Genomic DNA, 21085 nt, shown 5'->3' with positions numbered 1-21085 from the left:
TGACCAACATATGCCAGTTGGATATACCCGGGCAACGGTGGGAGGTTCTCCAGGCCACATGATGGTTGTCCAGCAACTTCTCTGATGCTTTTGCAGGAGACTCTGGGAATGGAAGGGATTAGGGTGGGGAATGAAGTTTGGTTCTCTTTAAACCTTCAGTATTTTGATTGTGATCCTCAGCCCATAAGCTTTCTGGTTGAAACATCAGTGTTTTGGGATTTGTTAATGGAGCACTCCAAGATGTATAGAACCATCACCAGAAATGGCCTGTCTGTTTACCCTTCTTTTCGCATTGTGAGCAACACTATAGGAAACTCAACAGCAGTTCAGTGCTGGAGAAGGATCCACCCCAGTAACCAAGACTTTGGTATGATACTGACAGCTGGTCTCTACCTCTGCACTATTAGGGAGCAGGCTGGGTAGGTGGGGCTCATCAGCCTTGTAAGGCAGCCCATCTAGAAGAAGGAAGGGCACTGTAGTTTTTGATGGCTCAACATTAGATCCCTTTGACATCCAAAGCAGAGGGCTGTCTCCCCACGCCGACCCTGTTTGGGATCTTTTTTGATGTCATGCTGAAGCACACCTTTGGAACTGCAACTGAAGGTGTCTATCTCCAGACTAGATCAGATGGAAAGCTCTTTAATCTCTCTAGATTGAGAATAAGGACCAAAGTCCAACTGAAATACATGAGGGACTTCCTCTTCGCCGATGATGCAGCCATTGTTGCCCACTCTGCTGAAGAACTCCAACAACTCATGAATTGTTTTAGTGATCTCTGACACTCTCTCCCTAGATGTCAAGCTGGATAAACGCATTGGCAAAGCAGCTACTATGTGCTCAAGACTCACAAAGAGGGTTGGCTCAATAAAAAGCTGATGGCATAAACCAAGATCCAGGTCTATAGAGCCTGTGTCACAAGGCCAGTGCGACTTAAGACACGGAACGCTGTTACCTTCCCACCAAGGTGGTCCCTATTTATCTACTCGCATTTGCATGCTTTCATGCTTTCTATAACGGTGCCTCCTAGTCCCATCCCAGAGAGACGGCCCAGAAGGATACCATGGTCGATGGTATTGAAAGCCACTGAGAGGTCCAGCAGAACCAACAGGGACACCCTCCACCTGTCTAGTTCCCGATGTAGCTCATCCTTGTTTTTCCCGTCAGCTTTCTTCACTATCCAGCTTTCATATCTATATACAGTATAACAGTTGTATGGATTATCTTGGCCTTATGTTTCCAGTGATACATCCTTGCTCTTAAGGATATCTTCTTGTTCCTCCATAGTGGGCTTTTCAAGACTCAGTCTTCTTCTGTTCTCTGCAATCTTCATTTGAGCTAACAGTTGAATAAAAAAAATCTTGATGTTTTTCCCACCAGTTCCCACCCAATGTGATTGTTTTTCTTTGAAAACTCCAATTCTCTCTGCGTCGCATCGTAATTAGGGACGCCCCCCCCTTATCTGTTCAATCTGTAGGCAGCACATATCATAGGGAAAACCAGAACTACATTCTGTAGAAACTATAACATTTTTAGTTAGAGCGTCAGATTTAGATTTAGTTGAACTAGATTCAAGTATCTAGATAATTCCAACCCCCCCCCCCCCGTAGAGTGGTCGTGAGGATAAAACTGGAGCCCCGCCTTTTGCTTTAAGACGATAGATGTTCAAAACGCAGGACAGAGCGGCCCCTTCTCCTGCAACGCCGCAGAAACCGGAAGTATTAGCTGCACGCACCCTTTCCTTTGGCTCCCCGTCTCTAAGTCGAGGGAGGAAGTGGAGAGGGGAACGTACGCGCGAGGGCCTGGGCCGCCGTCGTCATGAGCCGCTTCAAGTTTATTGGTGAGGACGGTTGCCGGGCAACCGAGGGATGCGGGTGGGTTTAGGCGCCTGGGGAGATGGGCCCCTGGGCCCAATCCGGGCAAAGTTTGGGCCTTGGCTTCGGACGCTGTAGCTGATGGGGGAGCTGCCTGGTTTGATGTACCATAACCCGTTGCACCGCAAGGCGTTCTCCTGAATGGGTTTACTTGGAAGAAAGACATGTTGGCTTTATTAGGGTTAAATTCTGGGCACATTTGTGCTTAGCAAACCCTGCTAGCCTGATGCCTGAGTCTGCTTCCTCGGAAGTAAGGCCAACGAATAGGAGGCTGCAGTGGCTGGTCGTTGCTAGGAGGTTGCAATAACACAGCCATTGCACTCCTGTCACTCGAGAATCCTGTATCTTTCTCTTATATTACAAGTTGCCTCGTTGGCTCTGTAAGTTGAGGAGCCCATAAATTGGGAGTCTGACCCCCCCACACACACACAGAGTGCATCTCAGAAAAGCCAGCCTGTGTGGCTTTGGGCAAGCCGGGCAGTCCCAGTACTGGCCCGGAAGAAGGGCATGGGAAACAATTTTCTGAGTATTGTCTACCGTGAAGTCACTGGAAAGGCCTGCCATAAACGAAAATCTGTTTGACGCATACAATTATATTTCTTAAATATGGAAATAGGTCACCAAATATCAGCATAGGTGCTGCTGTTTTACTAATACTGTATACTGTATTAATCAAGCTGAGAATCGTTGCTGTTGAAATGTTTTAATTTTGATATTTTATAAGTATTGTTTTGAAGGGAGCCAGAACTCTATCTTCTGGTTTTTGTTTGTTAGTTTGTTTGCTGTCTCCAGTGTGTTAATCAATCAGCTAGAGAGAGAGAGATCCCATAGATATTTGTTTATTTTCAGCTGAAAGCAAGCAAATAGATGCAAACTTCACACGCAGAAAACATGCAGAGAAGAAGCACACAGGCTTCTTACAGAATATACTTTTATAAGTTTAAACGAGAAGGAGGGAGGCAAGGGGTGGGGAGAAGGAGGAGGAAAGGAGGTTTTTGCAGATGTTTTTGAGCCCATCCCTCCTGGTTCTGAGATTCCCAGGTCTCTTATCACTAACCAAGGACACATTCCCAATTAGACTAGTTCAGTTGCAAGTAAAAGTAATTCAGGCAGCCTCCCTCCTTTGTCTATTCTTGTCTGCTAAGCAGAAACCCTGATGTAATAGGTTTACACATTCATATAGCAAAGCAAATTACAGAAAGCAAGATGACTACAGTTAGGCTATGATATATTTTTTCAAATACTCATTTTGCAGCCTTATTCAGGGGCTATAAAGGCAGAAAGAGACAATATACAATTACAAACTGAAGGGGTCCAGTTAATACATATAAAATATATCATAGCCTAACTGTAGTCATCTTGCTTTCTGTAATTTGCTAGTTGGGGTTTTTCTAACACATAAAACTTTTTTCTTTTGCATCTCAAGACTCCCATCTCTCCATTCATGTTAGGTTCCATTACATGTTTCCAGTCTTTCTTTTGTTAAGTAGGTTAGACTGCATGGATGATGTAGAAAAATGGTAGACAAAATTCATGGCAGATTCTCTCTGGGCAATGCAAGGTATCTATCTACTGTATTCTGTAGGGGTTCCTCCCCTTTCCATGTTAAAAAATCAGCAAGGTGGTAGATGCCATTAATAATGAATTTGATCTAGATCTGTGGTCAGTAACTGTTTTTTCAAAAAAAAAAATAGATTCTGTATTTTGAGCTGAATGAGGGCTAGAAGATAATCCACCCCCATTTAGTCCCATACTGTTCCATTATTATGTGCCATCATTTCTGACTTTTGGTGACCCTATGAATCCCTGATCAGCAAAAGGTCCTATCAGTAACAGTCCTTCTTAATTCTTGCCTGTGGTTTTCTTTATTGAACCAGTATATCTCATGTTCGGTCTTTCCTCTCCAACATCAGACTTCAAATGAATCTGTTCCCTGCTAACTCCCAGCTTGAGCTTTCATATTCCTACGTAGTAATTGGAAGTGAGTACCCAGTGTTGTGTAGTGGATAGATTAATGGACTAGGATTCAGAAGACCTGGGTTCAATTACCTAGCTCTCCCGTGGAAAATCACTTGGGAGGGGGCAGATTGGAACTGGTAAAACCATTCTTTAAATACCTTATTACCTTGAAAACCCTATTATGGTCACCATAAGCCAGTTCTGACTTGACAGCATGTAACAACACAATTGGAAGTACTGTAGTAAGGATGATCTTGGCCACGATCTCCATTAATACAGATTTATAGATAGGTGAAAGGTCTTTGACTGCCCTCCCTGTGTGAGCAGCAAGTGAGAGTTCGAAAGAACTATCCTATATAGTTTTGCTGAAAAATAAATAAGACTATGTTCAGTAGGATTTATTATTTAGTAAATGTGTTCAGGATTTCAGCCTTGGTCACCACAACTGCTTGTTACTGTTCACTTGTGTCTTTCAATTTAATTTAAATTTTACAAGTTTTTGTATTACAATTGTAAACAAACATTATGTGGACTACTTTGCCATCCCATGCCCTGAAACTTTACCCCTCCCTGTATTCAACTATGTTTTGGCTTGCATATGACATTAATTACTTTGATGCATTAGGGAAGAGCAAAGACTTCTACAGTACTTGGAAGCTGAGCAACATCGTAATGTGGATTGGCGGCTAATTCTTGGGTCAAGTCTTTGGGGGTCAGATTTGGCTAATGTGCCTCCATCTACCTATCCCCTTTCTATAGTGATACTTGGTCAGATCCAGCAGGGCTCTTTTTATGTTCTTAAGCAGTCCTTTATTAGACAAACCAATTTTACATAGATAACATGCTGTATGTATCTTACAGTGAGCACTTGAATTTGGAAGGGCGCTGAAATCAGTGCTATAGACGATATTCAGTCCAACTTAATTGAAACTGTATACACACATCCATACACCACAAGCTGAGGTTACTGATTGCTGTCTTTCTCTCTCTAGATATTGGTATTAACCTAACTGATCCGGTGTTCAGAGGCATATACAGAGGTACTCAAAAGCATCAAGGTAAACTTCCTTTCCTTCTTTTGGGGCCTCTTCTGTTATCCTGTTCACCTATATATAGAGTATATCACAACAAATAGCTATAAATATTTATAAAATGTATTCTACTACCTATTCTCGGGCTCCCAATATTTTCTTTTAAAAATGCATTTAAAAGACGTGTTGTCTTTTCAATGCATCTTAAGAAGCAAAAGCAAAGAACTCAATTCTATATATAGTTCACTTGGGAGTACTTACCACTGAACTTAGTAGGATCTCATTCTTGGGCTACAATCCTATACTAGGGAGTAAGTCTCACGAAGTATATGGGACCTATTTCTGAGTAAGTATGCTGTATGCTATATGCTGTATTAAAGTGATGCAGGTGGTGCTGTGGGTTAAACCACTGGATCACTGTGCTTGTCAATCGGAAGGTTAGCATTTTGAATCCGGACAACTAGATGAGCTCCTGTTGCTTGTCCCAGCTCCTGCCAACCTAACAGTTCAAAAGCATGCAAATGCAGGTGGATGAACAGGTACCACCTTGGTGGGAAAGTAACGGTATTCCATGTCTAGTCATGCTGGCCACATAACCACAGACAGTGACTACGGACAAACACCAGCTCTTCAGCTTACAAGAGTGGTCGCAATGACTAGATAGGCGGGGTATAAATTGAATGAATGAATGAATGAATGAATGAATGAATGAATGAATGAATGAATGAATGAATAAATAAATAAATAAATAAATAAATAAATAAATAAATAAATAAATAAATGGAAATGAGCACCAGGCCCCGAGTCAGACACGGCTGGACTTAATTGTCAAGGGGAACCTTTACCTTTATCTATCTAGTATTATTATTGATTTGAAGATTAATCAAGACCAGACAAAGGCGCTCCCAGTTAGCTGTAAGGCAGATCAGAGACTAGAGATTCAGCTTTTGCTGGATGGATGAACTCTTAATGTGAAAATTCAGATGTGCATCTTTGGTGTATTCCTGGATTGGTCCTGGATTGGATGCCCAGAAGTCCTCTGTTGTCAGCAGTGCTTCTGCATAGTTAAAACTAACATAAGAGCTACATCCATTCCTAGAGATTTCTAATCTGGCCACAGTGACACATACCACAGTCACATGTCATTTTGTGGAGGGCTGCCCTTTGAAAACTTAAAACAAGTCCAAAATGGAATGGATAGATTGCTGAGCTGAGCCAGAATCAAAATATCTTGATACAACAATTTCATTGTCTGTCATTCCATTTCTGGGCAGAGTTCATAAAACGTTGGTTATGACCCATAAAGCCTTACTATCATATGAGGTTGGCCAGGTCTTGAGATTTTCAGGAAGAAGCTCTACTCTTGGCTATACCATCCTTAGAGGCATGTACACAGAGGACACTAGAAAATGTCTTCTCAGTGGTTGCTCCCATACTTTGGAAGTCCCTTTTAAGGAGGGAGGCTAGGGTGCTCTCCTCTCTGTTGTCCTTCAATTGGCAAGCAATGACCTTTGATTTAAACTGGGGCAGGTGGCCATGGACTGGAGAGAGGTGTTTTAATGGGGAGTGTTTTACACTGTTTTGTTTTTGCTTTTAAATTATCTTTAAATTATTTTAATTTAGTGCTTATTTTTAATATGATAATCTATCTGATTTTGTTTTAATATGATAAATTGCACTGGAGGATAAGCAGGATGCAAATTAAACAAATAAATATACATACAGTTGTTTTGGTAGTCTGTAATTATGTGGACACATACTCTGGAATAAGTTTCATTAGAGTCAATGACCAAATTCTTGTTGCTTAGCATAGTGAAGTGCACTGAAGTGCACTAGGTAAAGGTTCCCCTTGACATTTAGTCCAGTCGTGTCCAGCTCTAGGGGGCAGTGCTCATCCCCATTTCCAAGCCATAGAGCCAGTGTTTGTCCGTAGACAGTTATCATGGTCACATGGCCAGCGCAACTAGACACAGAACACTGTTACCTTCCCATCGTGGTGCTACCTATTTATCTACTCGTGTTTACGTACTTTCAAACTGCTAGGTTGGCAGGAGCTGGGACAAGCAACAGGAGCTCACTCCGCCGTGTGGATTCTCACTGCTGGTCTTTCGACCTTACAGCTCAGAGGTTTTGCGGTTTAACCTGCAGTGCCACCACGTCCCCTAAAGTGCACTAGAATTGAATCAATGGGGATTTAGTAAGTCAGTTCCTTCATATGTTCCATTGATTCAAACTGGCCTAATAGCTACAACTTACTATGCTAAGGTAAGTTGCAGTTAGAATAGCCCTGTTTGAATCAGTGGAACTTGCGGGAGACTCATAAAATCCCTGTTGATTTAATGGGGCTACTTTAATGTAAAAGGGAAGTGGTGGCGCTGCGGGCTAAACTGCAGAAGCCTGTGCTGCAGGGTCAGAAGACGAAGCAGTCGTAAGATCGAATCCACACGACGGAGTGAGCGCCCGTCGCTTGTCCCAGCTCCCACCAACCTAGCGGTTCGAAAGCATGCAAATATGTGACTAGATAAATAGGGACCACTTCAGTGGGAAGGTAACAGCGTTCCATGTCTAAGTCGCACTGGCCATGTGACCACGGAAGATTGTCTTCGGACAAACGCTGGCTCTATGGCTTGGAAACGGGGATGAGCACCGCCCCCTAGAGTGGAACACGACTGGACAAAAATTGTCAAGGGGAACCTTTACCTTTACCTTTACTTTAATGTGCTTCACTATAGTAAATAACAGGATTTTGGCCAGTGAAACCAATTTCTGAGTAAACATGTTTGTTATTTCATAGTAAGATTTAAGCTTTGTCAGATCTGCTAGCAGAAAATATTTCAGTATGTGAAATAAATGCAAAGTCTAATGGTGCAGTAATGATTGCCTCGAGGAGTTGAAATGTGTATGCAGACATAGTTCCGTATACAGTGGGGTCTCGACTTACGAACTTAATCCGTATTGGAAGGCAGTTCTCAGGTCGAAAAGTTCTTAAGTCGAATCTGCATTTCCCATAGGAATGCATTGAAAACCATTTAATCCTTATCTGCTCTTTTCGTCCATAGAAACTAATGGGAAGCTGCTATTCCGCCTTCTGCCACTAGAGGGGGATATTTTTTCTTTTTTCCTTTTAACCTAAGATGACTTAGCTTTTTAAAAAAGGGAAAAAAAGAGTTCGTAACTCGAATCTAAGTTCGTAAGTCGAGTCCATATATTCCTATGAGAGCAGTTCGTAAGTCAAAACGTTCGTATGTCGAGCCGTTCGTAAGTCGAGACCCCACTGTACATGTTAAATGTTCTTGCTGTGCATGCATTCATCAAGGAAAAGAATTACAATCTTAGTTCACTTGAATGAGAGACCACTGGTAGACACGGTCCTGTGAGAACTGGAGCTATATTTCTTCCTGGAGATCCATGCTGTATTATAGAATTGACACACGATAGTTGCCACTACTGTTGCTGTAAAGTTATGGGCAAAAAAATGGGAAGAACTGTAGGAAGTGCTGTATTTCTGAAATTGATAAGGGGCCAGAATTAAATGAGGCTATAATGGTTTAAAAATATGTCTGTCTGTTTCTTACAGATGACTTCTTGGATGTAATGGACAGGGCAATCAAAATTGGTGTTAAAAAGGTAAAATTTTCTTTTGTGTGTGTTTGTGTTTAGTCGTTTAGTCGTGTCCGACTCTTCGTGACCCCATGGACCAGAGCATGCCAGGCCCTCCTGTCTTCTACTGCCTCCCGGAGTTGTGTCAGGTTCATGTTGGTTGCTTCGCAGACACTGTCCAGCCATCTCATCCTCGGTCGTCCCCTTCTCCTCTTGCCATCGCACCTTCCTAACATCAAGGTTTTTTCCAAGGACTCTTTTCTTCTCATGAGATGACCAAAGTACTGGAGCCTCAGCTTCAGGATCTGTCCTTCAAGTGAGCATTCAGGGTTGATTTCCTTTAGAACTGATAGGTTTGTTCTCCTTGCAGTCCAGGGGATTCTCAAGAGCCTCCTCCAGCACCACAATTCAAAGGCATCAATTCTTCGGCGGTCTGCTTTCTTTATGGTCCAGCTCTCACTTCCATACATCATGACAGGAAAAACCATAGCTTTGACTATTCGGACTTTTGTTGGCAAGGTGATGTCTCTGCTTTTCAAGACGCTGTCAAGATTTGTCATCGCTTTCCTCCCAAGAAGAAGGCGCCTTTTAATTTCAGGGCTGCTGTCTCCATCTGCAGTGATCATGGAGCCCAGGAAGATAAAATTTGACACTGCCTCCATATCTTCCCCTTCTATTTCCCAGGAGGTGATGGGACCAGTGGCCATGATCTTAGTTTTTTTGATGTTGAGTTTTAGACCGTTTTTTGCACTCTCCTCTTTCACTCTCATTACAAGGCTCTTTAATTCCTCCTCACTTTCTGCCATCAGAGTGGTATCATCTGCATATCGGAGGTTGTTGATATTTCTTCCGGCAATCTTAATTCCGGCTTGGGTTTCTTCCAGTCCAGCCTTCCGCATGATGTATTCTGCATATAAGTTAAATAAGCTGGGGGACAATATACAGCCTTGCCGTACTCCTTTCCCAATTTTGAACCACTCAGTTGTTCCATGACCAGTTCTAACTGTTGCTTCCTGTCCCACATATAGGTTTCTCAGGAGACAGATAAAGTGGTCAGGCACTCCCATTTCTTTAAGAACTTGCCATAGTTTGCTGTGGTCCACACAGTCAAAGGCTTTCGCATAGTCAATGAAGCAGAAGTAGATATTTTTCTGGAACTCTCTGGCTTTCTCCATAATCCAGCGCAAGTTAGCAATTTGGTCTCGAGTTCCTCTGCCTCTTCGGAATCCAGCTTGTACTTCTGGGAGTTCTCGGTCCACATACTGCTGAAGCCTACCTTGGAGGATTTTGAGTATAACCTTGCTAGCGTGTGAAATGAGTGCAATTGTACGGTAGTTGGAGCATTCTTTGGCACTGCCTTTCTTTGGGATTGGGATGTAGACTGATCTTTTCCAATCCTCTGGCCACTGTTGAGTTTTCCAAACTTGCTGGCATATTGAATGTAGCACCTTAACAGCATCATCTTTTAAGATTTTAAATAGTTCAACTGGAATGCCATCACCTCCACTGGCCTTGTTGTTAGCCAGGCTTTCTAAGGCCCACTTGACTTCGCTCTCCAGGATGTCTGGCTCAAGGTCAGCAACTACATTGTCTGGGTTGTCCGGGATATCCAAATCTTTCTGATATAATTCCTCTGTGTATTCTTGCCACCTCTTCTTGACGTCTTCTGCTTCTGTTAGGTCCCTCCCATTTTTGTCTTTTATCATGTTCATCTTTGCGCAAAATGTTCCTCTAATATGTCCAATTTTCCTGAACAGATCTCTGGTCTTTCCTTTTCTGTTATCTTCCTCTATTTCTTTGCATTGTTCATTTAAGAAGGCCCTCTTGTCTCTCCTTGCTATTCTTTGGAAGTCTGCATTCAAGTTTCTGTAACTTTCCCTATCTCCCTTGCATTTTGCTTCCCTTCTCCTCTCTGCTATTTCTAAGGCCTCGTTGGACAGCCACTTTGCTTTCTTGCATTTCCTTTTCTTTGGGATGGTTTTCGTTGCTGCCTCCTGGACAATGTTACGAGCCTCTATCCAAAGTTCTTCAGGCACTCTGTCCACCAAATCTAGTTCCTTAAATCTGTTCTTTACTTCCACTGTGTATTCATAAGGGATTTGGTTTAGATTATACCTGAGTGGCCCAGTGGTTTTTCCTACTCTCTTCAGTCTAAGCTTGAATTTTGCTATGAGAAGCTGATGATCAGAACCGCAGTCAGCTCCAGGTCTTGTTTTGCTGACTGTATAGAGCTTCATGGATTGCTGCCTTGTCGTGGCGAAGGGGCTTGAGTAACTCAGGGAAGCTATGGGCTATGCCGTGCAGGGACACCCAAGACGGACAGGACATAGTGGAGAGTTCCGACTAAACGCAATCCACCTGGAGTAGGAAATGGCAAGCCACTCCAGTATCTTTGCCAAGAACGCCCCATGATCAGAAACAATTTTCTTTTGACAAAGAGAGAAAAGTGATCTCCATTTTGCTATCTTACATTTTAATTGTTTCTGTTGTTTCTTTAATACAAGATTTACTAGGGATATAGATCAGTTCTGACATATAGAAACTCGTGTTTATGGTAATTTTTTTTCTTTATTTCAGTTCATGATCACAGGTGGAAGTTTGCAAGATAGTAAAGATGCACTACAACTGGCAAAAACAAATGGTATTTGTCTTGTGACATAGAGATTTTAATGGAATGTGTTCTCTATTCTGTTTTTCTGAGTAACAAGAATTAGTATACGTGTCAATTGAATCCATAGGTTCAATCCAAAGAATCATGAACAGAAAGAAAATAATCAAAAGAACTCTTCTACAAACTGCAAGTGGTAGGGGAAGACTGTATGTCTTGTGTTCTTGTGCACAGATTCTTGCAGGAGTAAAAAGTCTGAGTATAAAGTGCTAAGCAGCCCTTCCATGAGCAGAAGTCACTCTTCCATGTCATGCATCTGGTGATACTGAAGCGATCACTGAACCTGAATTGACACTTTTTTTGCTGGGCTTAACTGTTAACATAATTGGAAGCAGAAGCTTCCATTAAATTAAACATGCTAGATTTCATCTGGAACTAGGCTACTTCATACATTACACAACAGCAACCTGAGTTTGTGACAGCTGTTATACCCAACAGGGACCACAGCCAATCCAAAACCTGGCAAAGATATCAATATGTTCCTTCCTATATATGTGCATGTGCATGTTTTGGATTCACACTTGATATTTTAAAGTATACACAAAAATCTAAAATGTATGCCTAGCAGTATAATGTGTAAAATCGTTGTTGTAATGTAAGGTTAGATAGAGTATGATTGCTCCATTGATAAAGACTATGTATTAGTCTCAGTTGGATACATTTTCCCAGTCCTCTTTGATCATAAATCTTCATGCATCATTATTTTGCTGCTTGCCCACCTGGTTGGTAATATAAAGTTGCTGTGGTCTCTAGTGAAGAGCAAAGAAATTGGATCTGAATTTGAGTGCACACTGATAAAGAGTGACATTGGGATGGATCTGTCATGCACTCTCAGCCTCACTTCTCCATTTGTACAGTGAGAATACCAACTTGTTTCCGAGGGGAGGACAGAAAGCACTACACAGGAATGAGTAATGCAAACAATGAACTAAAAATTCAGGGGTAAACCAGAGATTAGTGTCACTGTTGTTTTCCCCCAACATCAGAGTTTTGGGTTTTAGTCCCCATTTTCAGGGGACTGTCTTTTGGTTATACTTTAGTGCGCCATGCATGTTGAGAGTGCTATAGCATTAGGCTTGATCTAGTTTTTTTATCCAAACTTGAATGAACGGGAACCTGTTAAGTTCATACTTATGGATTTCAGCCATAATAATTAAATGTTTGTGTCCCTTGTTTTTAGACATGTTTTTCAGTACTGTTGGCTGCCATCCCACACGATGTGGTGAGTTTGAGCAGGAGAACCCAGAGCAGTACTTATCAGAGTTACAAGATCTAGTGGAGAAGAATAAAGGGAAAGCCATAGCAATTGGGGAGTGTGGCCTGGGTAAGTATTAAACAACCAGGTTACTAAAGCTGTCTTTTCATGGCACTGTTTTGAACACCAATTAACTGTACATTTCTTCTTTCAGATTTTGACAGATTAGAATTCTGCCCTAAAGACACCCAACTCAAGTAAGAGATGTTTAATGACCATATCAGAGAAGTTGCACTAATGTTTCATCACCAACTTGACTTGGACTCGACTTGGGTTCCCCCCCCCCCGACAACTCGCACTTGACTTGTGACTCGGCACCATTTTTCCAAATTGCTTGTCAAGTCCCACCACCGCTCCTCCCACACCTTCCTGCTCCTGCCGCTGCTACAGGGCACAGGGCAAGCTGCAGGCCTTATTTCCCTTCCAGGATCAAGCCTGCCACTTCTGGGCATGCTCAGACTTCTAAGCATTACCAGAAGCAGCAGGTCTTGCTCTTGGAAGGGAAGTCGATCCTGCAGCTTGCCTCCGAGGACAGTGGTGTATGGCAGCAGCAGGTAGGCGTGTGTTAGGGAAGTAGTGGGGGGCGGTGGCAGGTAGGCATTGGGGGGGTGGCAGTTGGGGGGGCGTGGCAGCAGCAGGAGGGCAGGAACCAGGCCCACTATTTCTAAACATGCACAGAGGCAAGAGCCTGCTCTGGGCAAGGGAAGCCAGGCACATGCACATGTCACCTCCCAGCCTCTGCCCGAGACTTGTAACTCTGACTCAAGGCCTGGGACTTGGTACCAAAGACTCAGACTCGAGTCCAAAGTCATACCAACATCCCTGCATTTTAGCATTTAAAGGCCTAAATCCAACTTTTTTGTCCTAACAGGAATTAGTCCCATTGCCTGAAAACTTGCCGCATTCACTTACGCATGCAGAAGAGTGAATGACATAACCAGGAAGGGACAGTTTTTGGTAATTAAAAATTTCCTACTTGTGTCCCATGGATTTTCCTAATCCTCTGTAATCTCTTGTGGGGGTCACGTAGAAGGAAATACCTGATTACTGAAAATTGCCACTGCCAGATGACCAGCCGTGGGAGATTTTCAGTATATAGAGACTTCTTCCTTCTGTCCCATGGCTCACATGGACAAAATGGATTACAAGGAAATTTGAAAAGGTGTAAGTCACAAGAGACCCACTGTCTCCGCCAGATTGTCTAAGTCTGTCACTTTGCCCATCATCTACTCCTCATTTTTCCTTGCTGTCAAGATTTTGAATTCTTGAGATACTTTTTTTGGACAGTTATGTTTATATGATTCTTTACAAAAATTAAAACAAAATTCTCAACCTACCATTGATGGAACCATTTTGGTCTACCATTTAAGAAATTATTCCACTGTTTTAAAGATTTTTCTTAATGTTACTTTTACAGAATATGCAAAGCACTGGTTACTGTCATGAGTATCTTTACTTGAGAACAGGTCAGCTAAGGAAAATCCTAGATACACTGGAAGGATGATACAAGAACTAAAGTCAAGAAATATAAAATGAAATACTTCTGCCACACAAGGTTGTTTTCAGTTATGTATACAGTGTTGTCATAACATTAAGAACATGAGGACCAACTTGCTTGGTTAGGATGTCCAGTTTGCAGTAGCCCAAGTATAATATAGCCACCTCTTACTTGCTCCCAGCACCTGTTTGCCAAGGTGCATAATGCCTTTGAACTAGAACACTCCATTTAGTGGTTGCATCTAAAATCATTCAAAAATATATTTAACTGTCCAAGTATTTATATTTGACATCACATCAGAAAAGAGTTCAAATTGATAACCATGTGCATATTTATGCTCTTCAGCACCAGTCATAGGGGCACAGTTGGTTAATTAGGAACCTTTCAAACCTGAAAGATAAACTACAGTTGTGTAATGTTCACCCTCAGCATTTAGACAGCACAATGTGCAAACACAACTTTCTGTAGAAAGATAATGTGGAAACAACAGTGCATTTTTGGCAACATCAGAATATTTAGTATACCAGTCATCAAATTCCCTAGATTTTTTTTAATAATTTACTATTTAGTGGGTATGCCAGTTTAAAGGTTTCAAACGATGGGAGGTAATGATATGGAGCAGTTCTATCTAACTTTTAACTGTTAAGCAGCAGCACATGTAGGTCACTCAAAATGCTTCCACATAATTCCTGTTGTACTTGAAAACAGCTTTCTTATAAAAAAAAATCATACTCTATTGCATGAAGAGCGACTTATAAATGTGCCATTCTAACATGGAAGCTCTCCATGTTATCCAGGCTGTCCGCATAGCTGTAGATTCAGGTCCTTCCAGAAGTTTCCAAAGTAGTACAGTACCTATAATATCTGAAATAAGCCTTCCAAATACAGCAGTATCTCAGGTTCTTTATAATACAGAAGCAGTAACGATACATTTGAATTGTGGCATAGGAGCAGCAAGTTTTATAGAAGGTGGCACACCACACATAGTCATGGTTTCACTTTTAACTTTCCCATCACTTTCTGCTTTGCAGGGGGAAAACATTTCCAGAAACCATTTTTGGTGAGAGTGCAGACCCATCAGTATTGTCTGTCTCAGTGTGATATAATCTACAGCTGTTTGTGGTTGGGGGAAAAAATCAGGGCATGATCTGCTCAATATGAATCACTTTTGAGTCCTGTTGATTTCAAAAGGTTAAGTACACACCTTGCCTTCCCAGAGAGTATGATGGGACTTAAAAAGTGCATCATTTTAGTGATAATATATCTGCACACTCTTTTTATTTTATTTTTCAAATAACCACTCCTTCCCAACGCCCTGTTCCGTTTTGGTGCTCAGAAGCTGCAATTCCATTAAACATGGAAATCCTTTCGATTTATTTTCAGGTATTTTGAGAAACAGTTTGACTTATCCGAACAAACAAAATTACCGATGTTCCTGCACTGTAGGAATTCACATCCTCAATTTATAGGTGAGTGGTTCTTTAGAAAATCAAAAGCATGCTAGAAATAGGAAAATAAAAGTCTTCATAATTTTAAGGTCAAAATATTCTCCTTTGGCAGATATAATGAGGCGAAACAGAGAGAGGTGTGTGGGAGGTGTGGTAAGTCCAAAAGAAATACCAGCTATGTTCCTTTTTAGCATCATCTTTTGTGTCACAAAGTCCTGCTGTTACCGAATCATTGCAAACAAATACGGTGTAGGTTCCTCTTTTTGCTTCTCATTTTTCATATGTAAATTCTTTGCAAAAGCACTAAGGGAGACTATCTACCGTCTGTCCTAGATGGCAGTTTTTTTTCCTCTCAGCTTTTTTCAAAGTGCAACCTACATGCTCTGAAGCCTGGCCTTCCATTCACATTCCTTAAGCCTCCGTGCATGTTAATGTAAAGATGAATTGTTGTTGCTCTTGCCTAGAAGTTGACATCCTGTCTTGAAATGGACTACATGAAACAATCAAGCACTTATTTCAGTGCAAGACTTTCTCTTGGTGGGAATGTGATTGGTGCGTATTTCCTACAGGCATGCATTCATCATGGCATTGCTGCATGCTTTTTGCTGCCTGTTGAGGAGATACTCAGACCTTCTTCTGTGCAACATTAGGAGTATAACACAGTGTTATGTTTAGTGGAGTTTACTCCTAAATATACAGATAGCATTTCAACTTTAAGGATAGCTGGAATATTTGCACCTGCCAAGCTAGAATTATAGCCGCCCCAAGTAGACATGGTCTAGAGGGGCGGGGTACAAATCAAATCAAATCAAATCAAATCAAATCAAATCAATCAATAAATAAATAAATAAATAAATAAATAAATAAATAAAGGGACGTGGTGGCGCTGTGGGTTAAACCGCTGAAGCCCCTGTGCTGCAAGGTCAGAAGACCTGCAGTTGTAAGATCGAATCCACGCGACGGAGTGAGCCCCCGTCACTTGTCCCAGCTCCCGCCAACCTAGCGGTTCGAAAGCATGCAAAAATGCGAGTAGATAAATAGGTACCACCTCGGTGGGAAGGTAAACGGCATTCTGTGTCTAGTCACGCTGGCCACATGACCACTGAGGATTGTCTGTAGACAAATGCTAGCTCTATGGGTTGGAAACGGAGATGAGCACCGCCGCCTAGAGTCAGACACGACTGGACAAAATTGTCAAGGGGAACCTTTATCTTTACCTAAGGTAGAATAATCATTCTGACATGATACTGCTGTAAAATACAGGGTGGTCAGTGGCACCAGTGTTAGTTGGTAAATCTAGATTTGAGGGAAGCTCATAACGGGTTGGGAGAGCACCTTCCCCATTAAATGTCCCGGTCCACAAGCCATCCTGAACAGATTAGTGTGGTACCGGAGTAGCATAGTGGAGGAGCCTCATGGTGCAGTGGTTAAACTGCAGTAGCGCATTGAAGACTCTGTTCACAACCTGAATTTGATCCCAGGCTCCGGTAGCTGGCTCAAGGTTGACTCAGCCTTCTGTCATTCTGAGGTTGGTAAATCGACTACCCAGTTTGTGAGGGAGGGGCAGTGTCTAGCCTGAATAATTGTAAACTGTCCTGGGAGAGATTTAAGCACTATAGGACAGTATATAAGAAGCATGCTTTTTTACTTAAGTAACTTGAGTTGGGCTGCTAGCCCAGTTACCTTTTATTATTAAAGAAAGTATTTTGACTTAACTGAAGTGTGTATCAGGCTGCAAAAGAGTGCTATGCCCTGTTACATACACAGTTGTTGGCTTTTAGCAATATATTTTGGCATTCAACAGAAAATTAGATAATGGTCTATCAGATATACTTTGGATTCCTGCATTGAGCAGGGAGGTTGGACTCAAAGGCTTTATAGGCTCCTTCCAATTCCATTTTCTCTGATTTTCCCATATAGGTCATTAAAAATTTCTTGCGACTTTTCAGTATACACATTGCTGGCATTCGGGAAAAAATGCTGGGTGAAAGTAAAACGTTAAAAATGAACAGTGAGCACTGAGATGATTTGCATTTCAAGTCCTCAGTCATATAACAGATGCATTTCTTTTCACAGGTTCACTCTTTTGATGGGACCAAAGAAGAGGCAGCAGCTATAATTGAGTTAGATCTTTATATAGGAATAAATGGTTGGTAAGTTATTTTAAAAGTATAATTTAAAAATATAATAGCTAAGACTTTGTATTCTCGAAGGCTAAGACCTTATTTTAATTTGGCAGGGTGCTTTAAACAAAACCAGCACAACATAGGACTCACCTGGGTTAAGTGTAACCTACCCACATGTACTAGAGTCTGACAAGTGTGGGAATATTACAGACACATTGTTTTTGCAGGCTTGGGATTTAACACCTAAAGGTACTGGCACAGGCTTAGAGATACCATGTATAGAGATGGGCATAATCTGCCAGTTTGGTAGTTCGTTCCAGTTCATTTACCGGCTGAACAAGCCCCACCTCTTCTAGTGGGCACCCACTCAGAGGCAGTGACTGGAAGAGGCGGGGGCTTGGAAGCACTGAACATCTGTTTGGCTGGTAAACAAACCAGGATGAACTACCCAACGGGCAGTTCGTGCCCATCTCTAGCCATGTATATACAAAAAAGTGGGAACAAGGTGCATAGCTACAGCTGCACAACTACCACTATGTATAGTTGTGTGAATAAGGCTATTCCTTACCTTTTTGCTGTCATTGCAGAATGAGGCTATCAGTCACTACTAGCCATTTTATCTCTACTGTAAGAGGCAGTATACCTATGTACCACTTGCTGGGGAGCAAAAACAGTGCATCTACATTCATGTTAAGCCTCTGGGTTTTAGACAACTGGGTGGCCACTGCAGGATCAGAATACTTAACCAGATAGGGCTTTGGTCTAATCCTGTGCATCTCTCCTTTTAGGGACATTTTAAATGGAAAATAATTAGGGGGAAAAGACTTAAGAGAGCCATCCTGCCCATTCACCTGGTAGCCTTCACTCCTGCCTCTGTCAAAAATCTAAGGGGTGACATGAATGCACAAAATGAGTTATTTAACATACAAACAACATTAATTTAAAAAGTAAAATGTTGCTGAAACAACATCCATAAATCTGATATTTCAAGTTCTGCACTTTCTTATATAAGAGTGGCCGGCAGTTATTTTTGGATTGTGACTTCCATAATTCCCCACTGGGGAAATTGTAGGCCCAGAATATCTGGAGAGTCACAGTTACTCACTTCTCCTATATGGAGTATTTAGTTAATGCATCATAGCACTTTTCATATTTTAAAGCAACACTTTAACATTTTTTTTCCAGTTCACTGAAAACAGAAGCCAATTTAGAAACAGTGAAATCAATTCCCAGTGAAAGATTAATGATAGAGACAGGTAAGTTGGTACTTTGATTAATATTAGTTAATAAGATGGTTGAAACCTATGGTGATTGCAACCTCCAGAAAGCTCAAGTACAAAACTACCAAAGTGGTATTTATTCTCATTTGTTCCTTGAATTAGATGCTCCTTGGTGCGGAGTGAAAAATACACATGCCGGCTCAAAATATGTAAAAACTACATTCCCCACGAAAAAAAAGTGGGAATTTGGACACTGCCTGAAAGACAGGAATGAACCTTGCCATATAATGTGAGTATGCTGTTAAATATATCTAAATGTTCCAGTCCATTACTAATGTATTGTGTTGGTCATGGATTACTCATGTTCCACTTCTTTAAAAATGGAGCTTAGTTTTGTTTAACCTAACCCTCTCAGCAGCCAAAGCATTTACTGCTGTAGAAGAGTGGTGTTACGCTGACATAAGGAAGAGTACTTTAGCCTAGTAGTCTTGACAGAAAATAAAAACATTAGAGATTAGAAATTACAGTAGTCACTATTAAAGATAAATGGCAAATTGAGACAAATCGCTATTAACAAAAATAGATTTCAACCTCAGGGTTGTTGGGGTGGGTCTCTTGTCCTCTTCGATCCAGTATACACTCACAATTTCCTGACCAAAAATGAATTGGTAAGGAACATAGCTTGCAGCAGGCATAGGCAACCTTTGCAGGGCTAAAAAAGAGGCATGGCCAAAGAACTAATTCAAACTGGCTTTAAAAAGTTTTTTAACTGAAAAAAAAGCGCTTTTGTTTTGGGGTGCTGGGTGGTAGCTTATGGCCCATGGGCTCCATGCTGCCTAACATGGCTCAGGGTAAAACATTTTACCAATATAGTGATCCTCCTGTATCCAGTCACCAGTGCTACAATCCAGCGTACAGTGCACATGCATACACACCTCCTTCCTCCTCTGATCCTTTGCCCCTCTCACTCTCACCCCATTCACTTTCATGGTTTCCATCATATCCACAGTTGATCCTGGAACAGATCATCCGCAGACACAAGGGGACTACAGTACTTCACTAGTATCTTGGGTTCAGTATTTCCTGGCAAAACCTGAGCTGACTTAAGACCACAGCTTAGAAGTAGACTGTCATTTAAAATACTTTCAGATGGCAGTATACAACACTGGGTTAAACTGACACAACACTAGGCTCTGTCTGTACTATGTAATGTGGAAGCTTAGTGTCTGTAATATTATCATTACACTAGAATGCAGTGGTATTAGATATTCTGTGGTAGTCAGATTACCTTATTAAGAAAAAGGTTGAACTCTTGTAAACATGCTCAGAATTTCACAATAGGAAACCCCAATTTTGGTTAGGCATGTGAACACCTTCTGCTCCCTCACCATAACTGAAAACAGTCAGTAAATGTTTGCAAATGATTCCATGTAGAGATCAGGCTTGGTGGTCTCTACTGCCACAAATGTAACTTCTTTCATGTGTCTCAGATTACAAGATTTATTGCAATAGTTTTGTAGATATGTAATAGCTACCATCAGCTCTTATGAAGAAGGTAAGGTTCCAGTCAAATACTGTTTAATCAGTTTTTAATTATCATCAGGATCAAAGGTTCTCAGATTAGTTGTGAACATAACCAATGAAGTGATACTGGTGCCTTCCATAAGCCACACTCTTTCCTAAAATCGTTGTTTCATTTTAGCCAAATACTGGAAATACTAGCAGCCGTACGGGAAGAAGATCCACTAGAACTGGCCAACACGATGTATAACAACACTATTAAAGTATTCTTTCCAGATATGTAAAGCAGTTGATGTATTATAATATGACCTATTAATTTTGTTCATAAAATATAAGAATTAAAGTTCTGTGTATTGATTCTGCAGTCATTAGAAATATGCTTGCTGGATTAGGTGGCATGATCAAAACCACAGAGCAGAATTCTGTGTGTGTGGACAATTATGAGTGTTTTACCAGTCACATCGTTTGTGTGACCAGTTGAAAACCAGGCACATGACAGACACCCTGGGGAACAGGTAACACTGCTCCTGCAGTTGGTCTTACGCAACCACATAACATTCATAGGTAGAAAACTATTTGAGTTGTAACTTTTTTCAGGAAATGTTTCAAGGGTAATTTTTCCATATTGTTGTTGTTTAGTCGTTCAGTCGTGTCCAACTCTTCGTGACCCCATGGACTGGAGCACGCCAGGCCCTCCTGTCTTCCACGGCCTCCCGGAGTTGGGTCAGATTCATGTTTGTAGCTTTGATGACACTGCCCAACCATCTCATCCTCTGTCGTCTCCTTCTCCTCTTGCCCTCACACTTTTCCAACATCAGGATCTTTTCCAGGGAGTCTTCTCTTCTCATGAGATGGCCAAAGTATTGGAGCCTCAGCTTCAGGATCTGT

The 21085-nt window shown here is 41.6% G+C and overlaps 1 protein-coding gene across 3 annotated transcripts; it reads left to right on the top strand.

Moving 5' to 3' along the window:
- Window positions 1-1702: 1702 nt before the first annotated feature.
- On the top strand, window positions 1703-20554 carry TATDN1 (TatD DNase domain containing 1). Of its 3 annotated transcripts, XM_020796556.3 has the most exons (12): window positions 1703-1837; window positions 4823-4888; window positions 8439-8488; window positions 11039-11102; window positions 12310-12453; window positions 12539-12581; window positions 15266-15351; window positions 15443-15483; window positions 17407-17483; window positions 18642-18712; window positions 18839-18965; window positions 20379-20554. In XM_020796556.3, the coding sequence occupies exons 1-12, from the start codon at window positions 1816-1818 to the stop codon at window positions 20479-20481; spliced, it is 894 nt and encodes a 297-aa protein (XP_020652215.2). In that variant the 5' UTR covers window positions 1703-1815; the 3' UTR covers window positions 20482-20554. The 3 variants fall into 3 exon arrangements, with proteins under 3 accessions (XP_020652215.2, XP_078247771.1, XP_020652219.2); XM_078391645.1 differs by lacking the exons at window positions 1703-1837; window positions 4823-4888; window positions 8439-8488; window positions 11039-11102 and adding an exon at window positions 11202-11265; XM_020796560.3 differs by lacking the exons at window positions 1703-1837; window positions 4823-4888; window positions 8439-8488; ... (1 more) ...; window positions 12310-12453; window positions 12539-12581 and adding an exon at window positions 13287-13341.
- Window positions 20555-21085: the final 531 nt, after the last annotated feature.

This window comes from Pogona vitticeps, chromosome 4, assembly GCF_051106095.1.
Source record: "Pogona vitticeps strain Pit_001003342236 chromosome 4, PviZW2.1, whole genome shotgun sequence".
In the NCBI taxonomy this organism is placed as follows: Eukaryota; Metazoa; Chordata; class Lepidosauria; order Squamata; family Agamidae; genus Pogona; species Pogona vitticeps.
The sequence above is the reverse complement of the archived record's forward strand: the minus strand, read 5'-3'. Positions and strand labels throughout refer to the sequence as shown.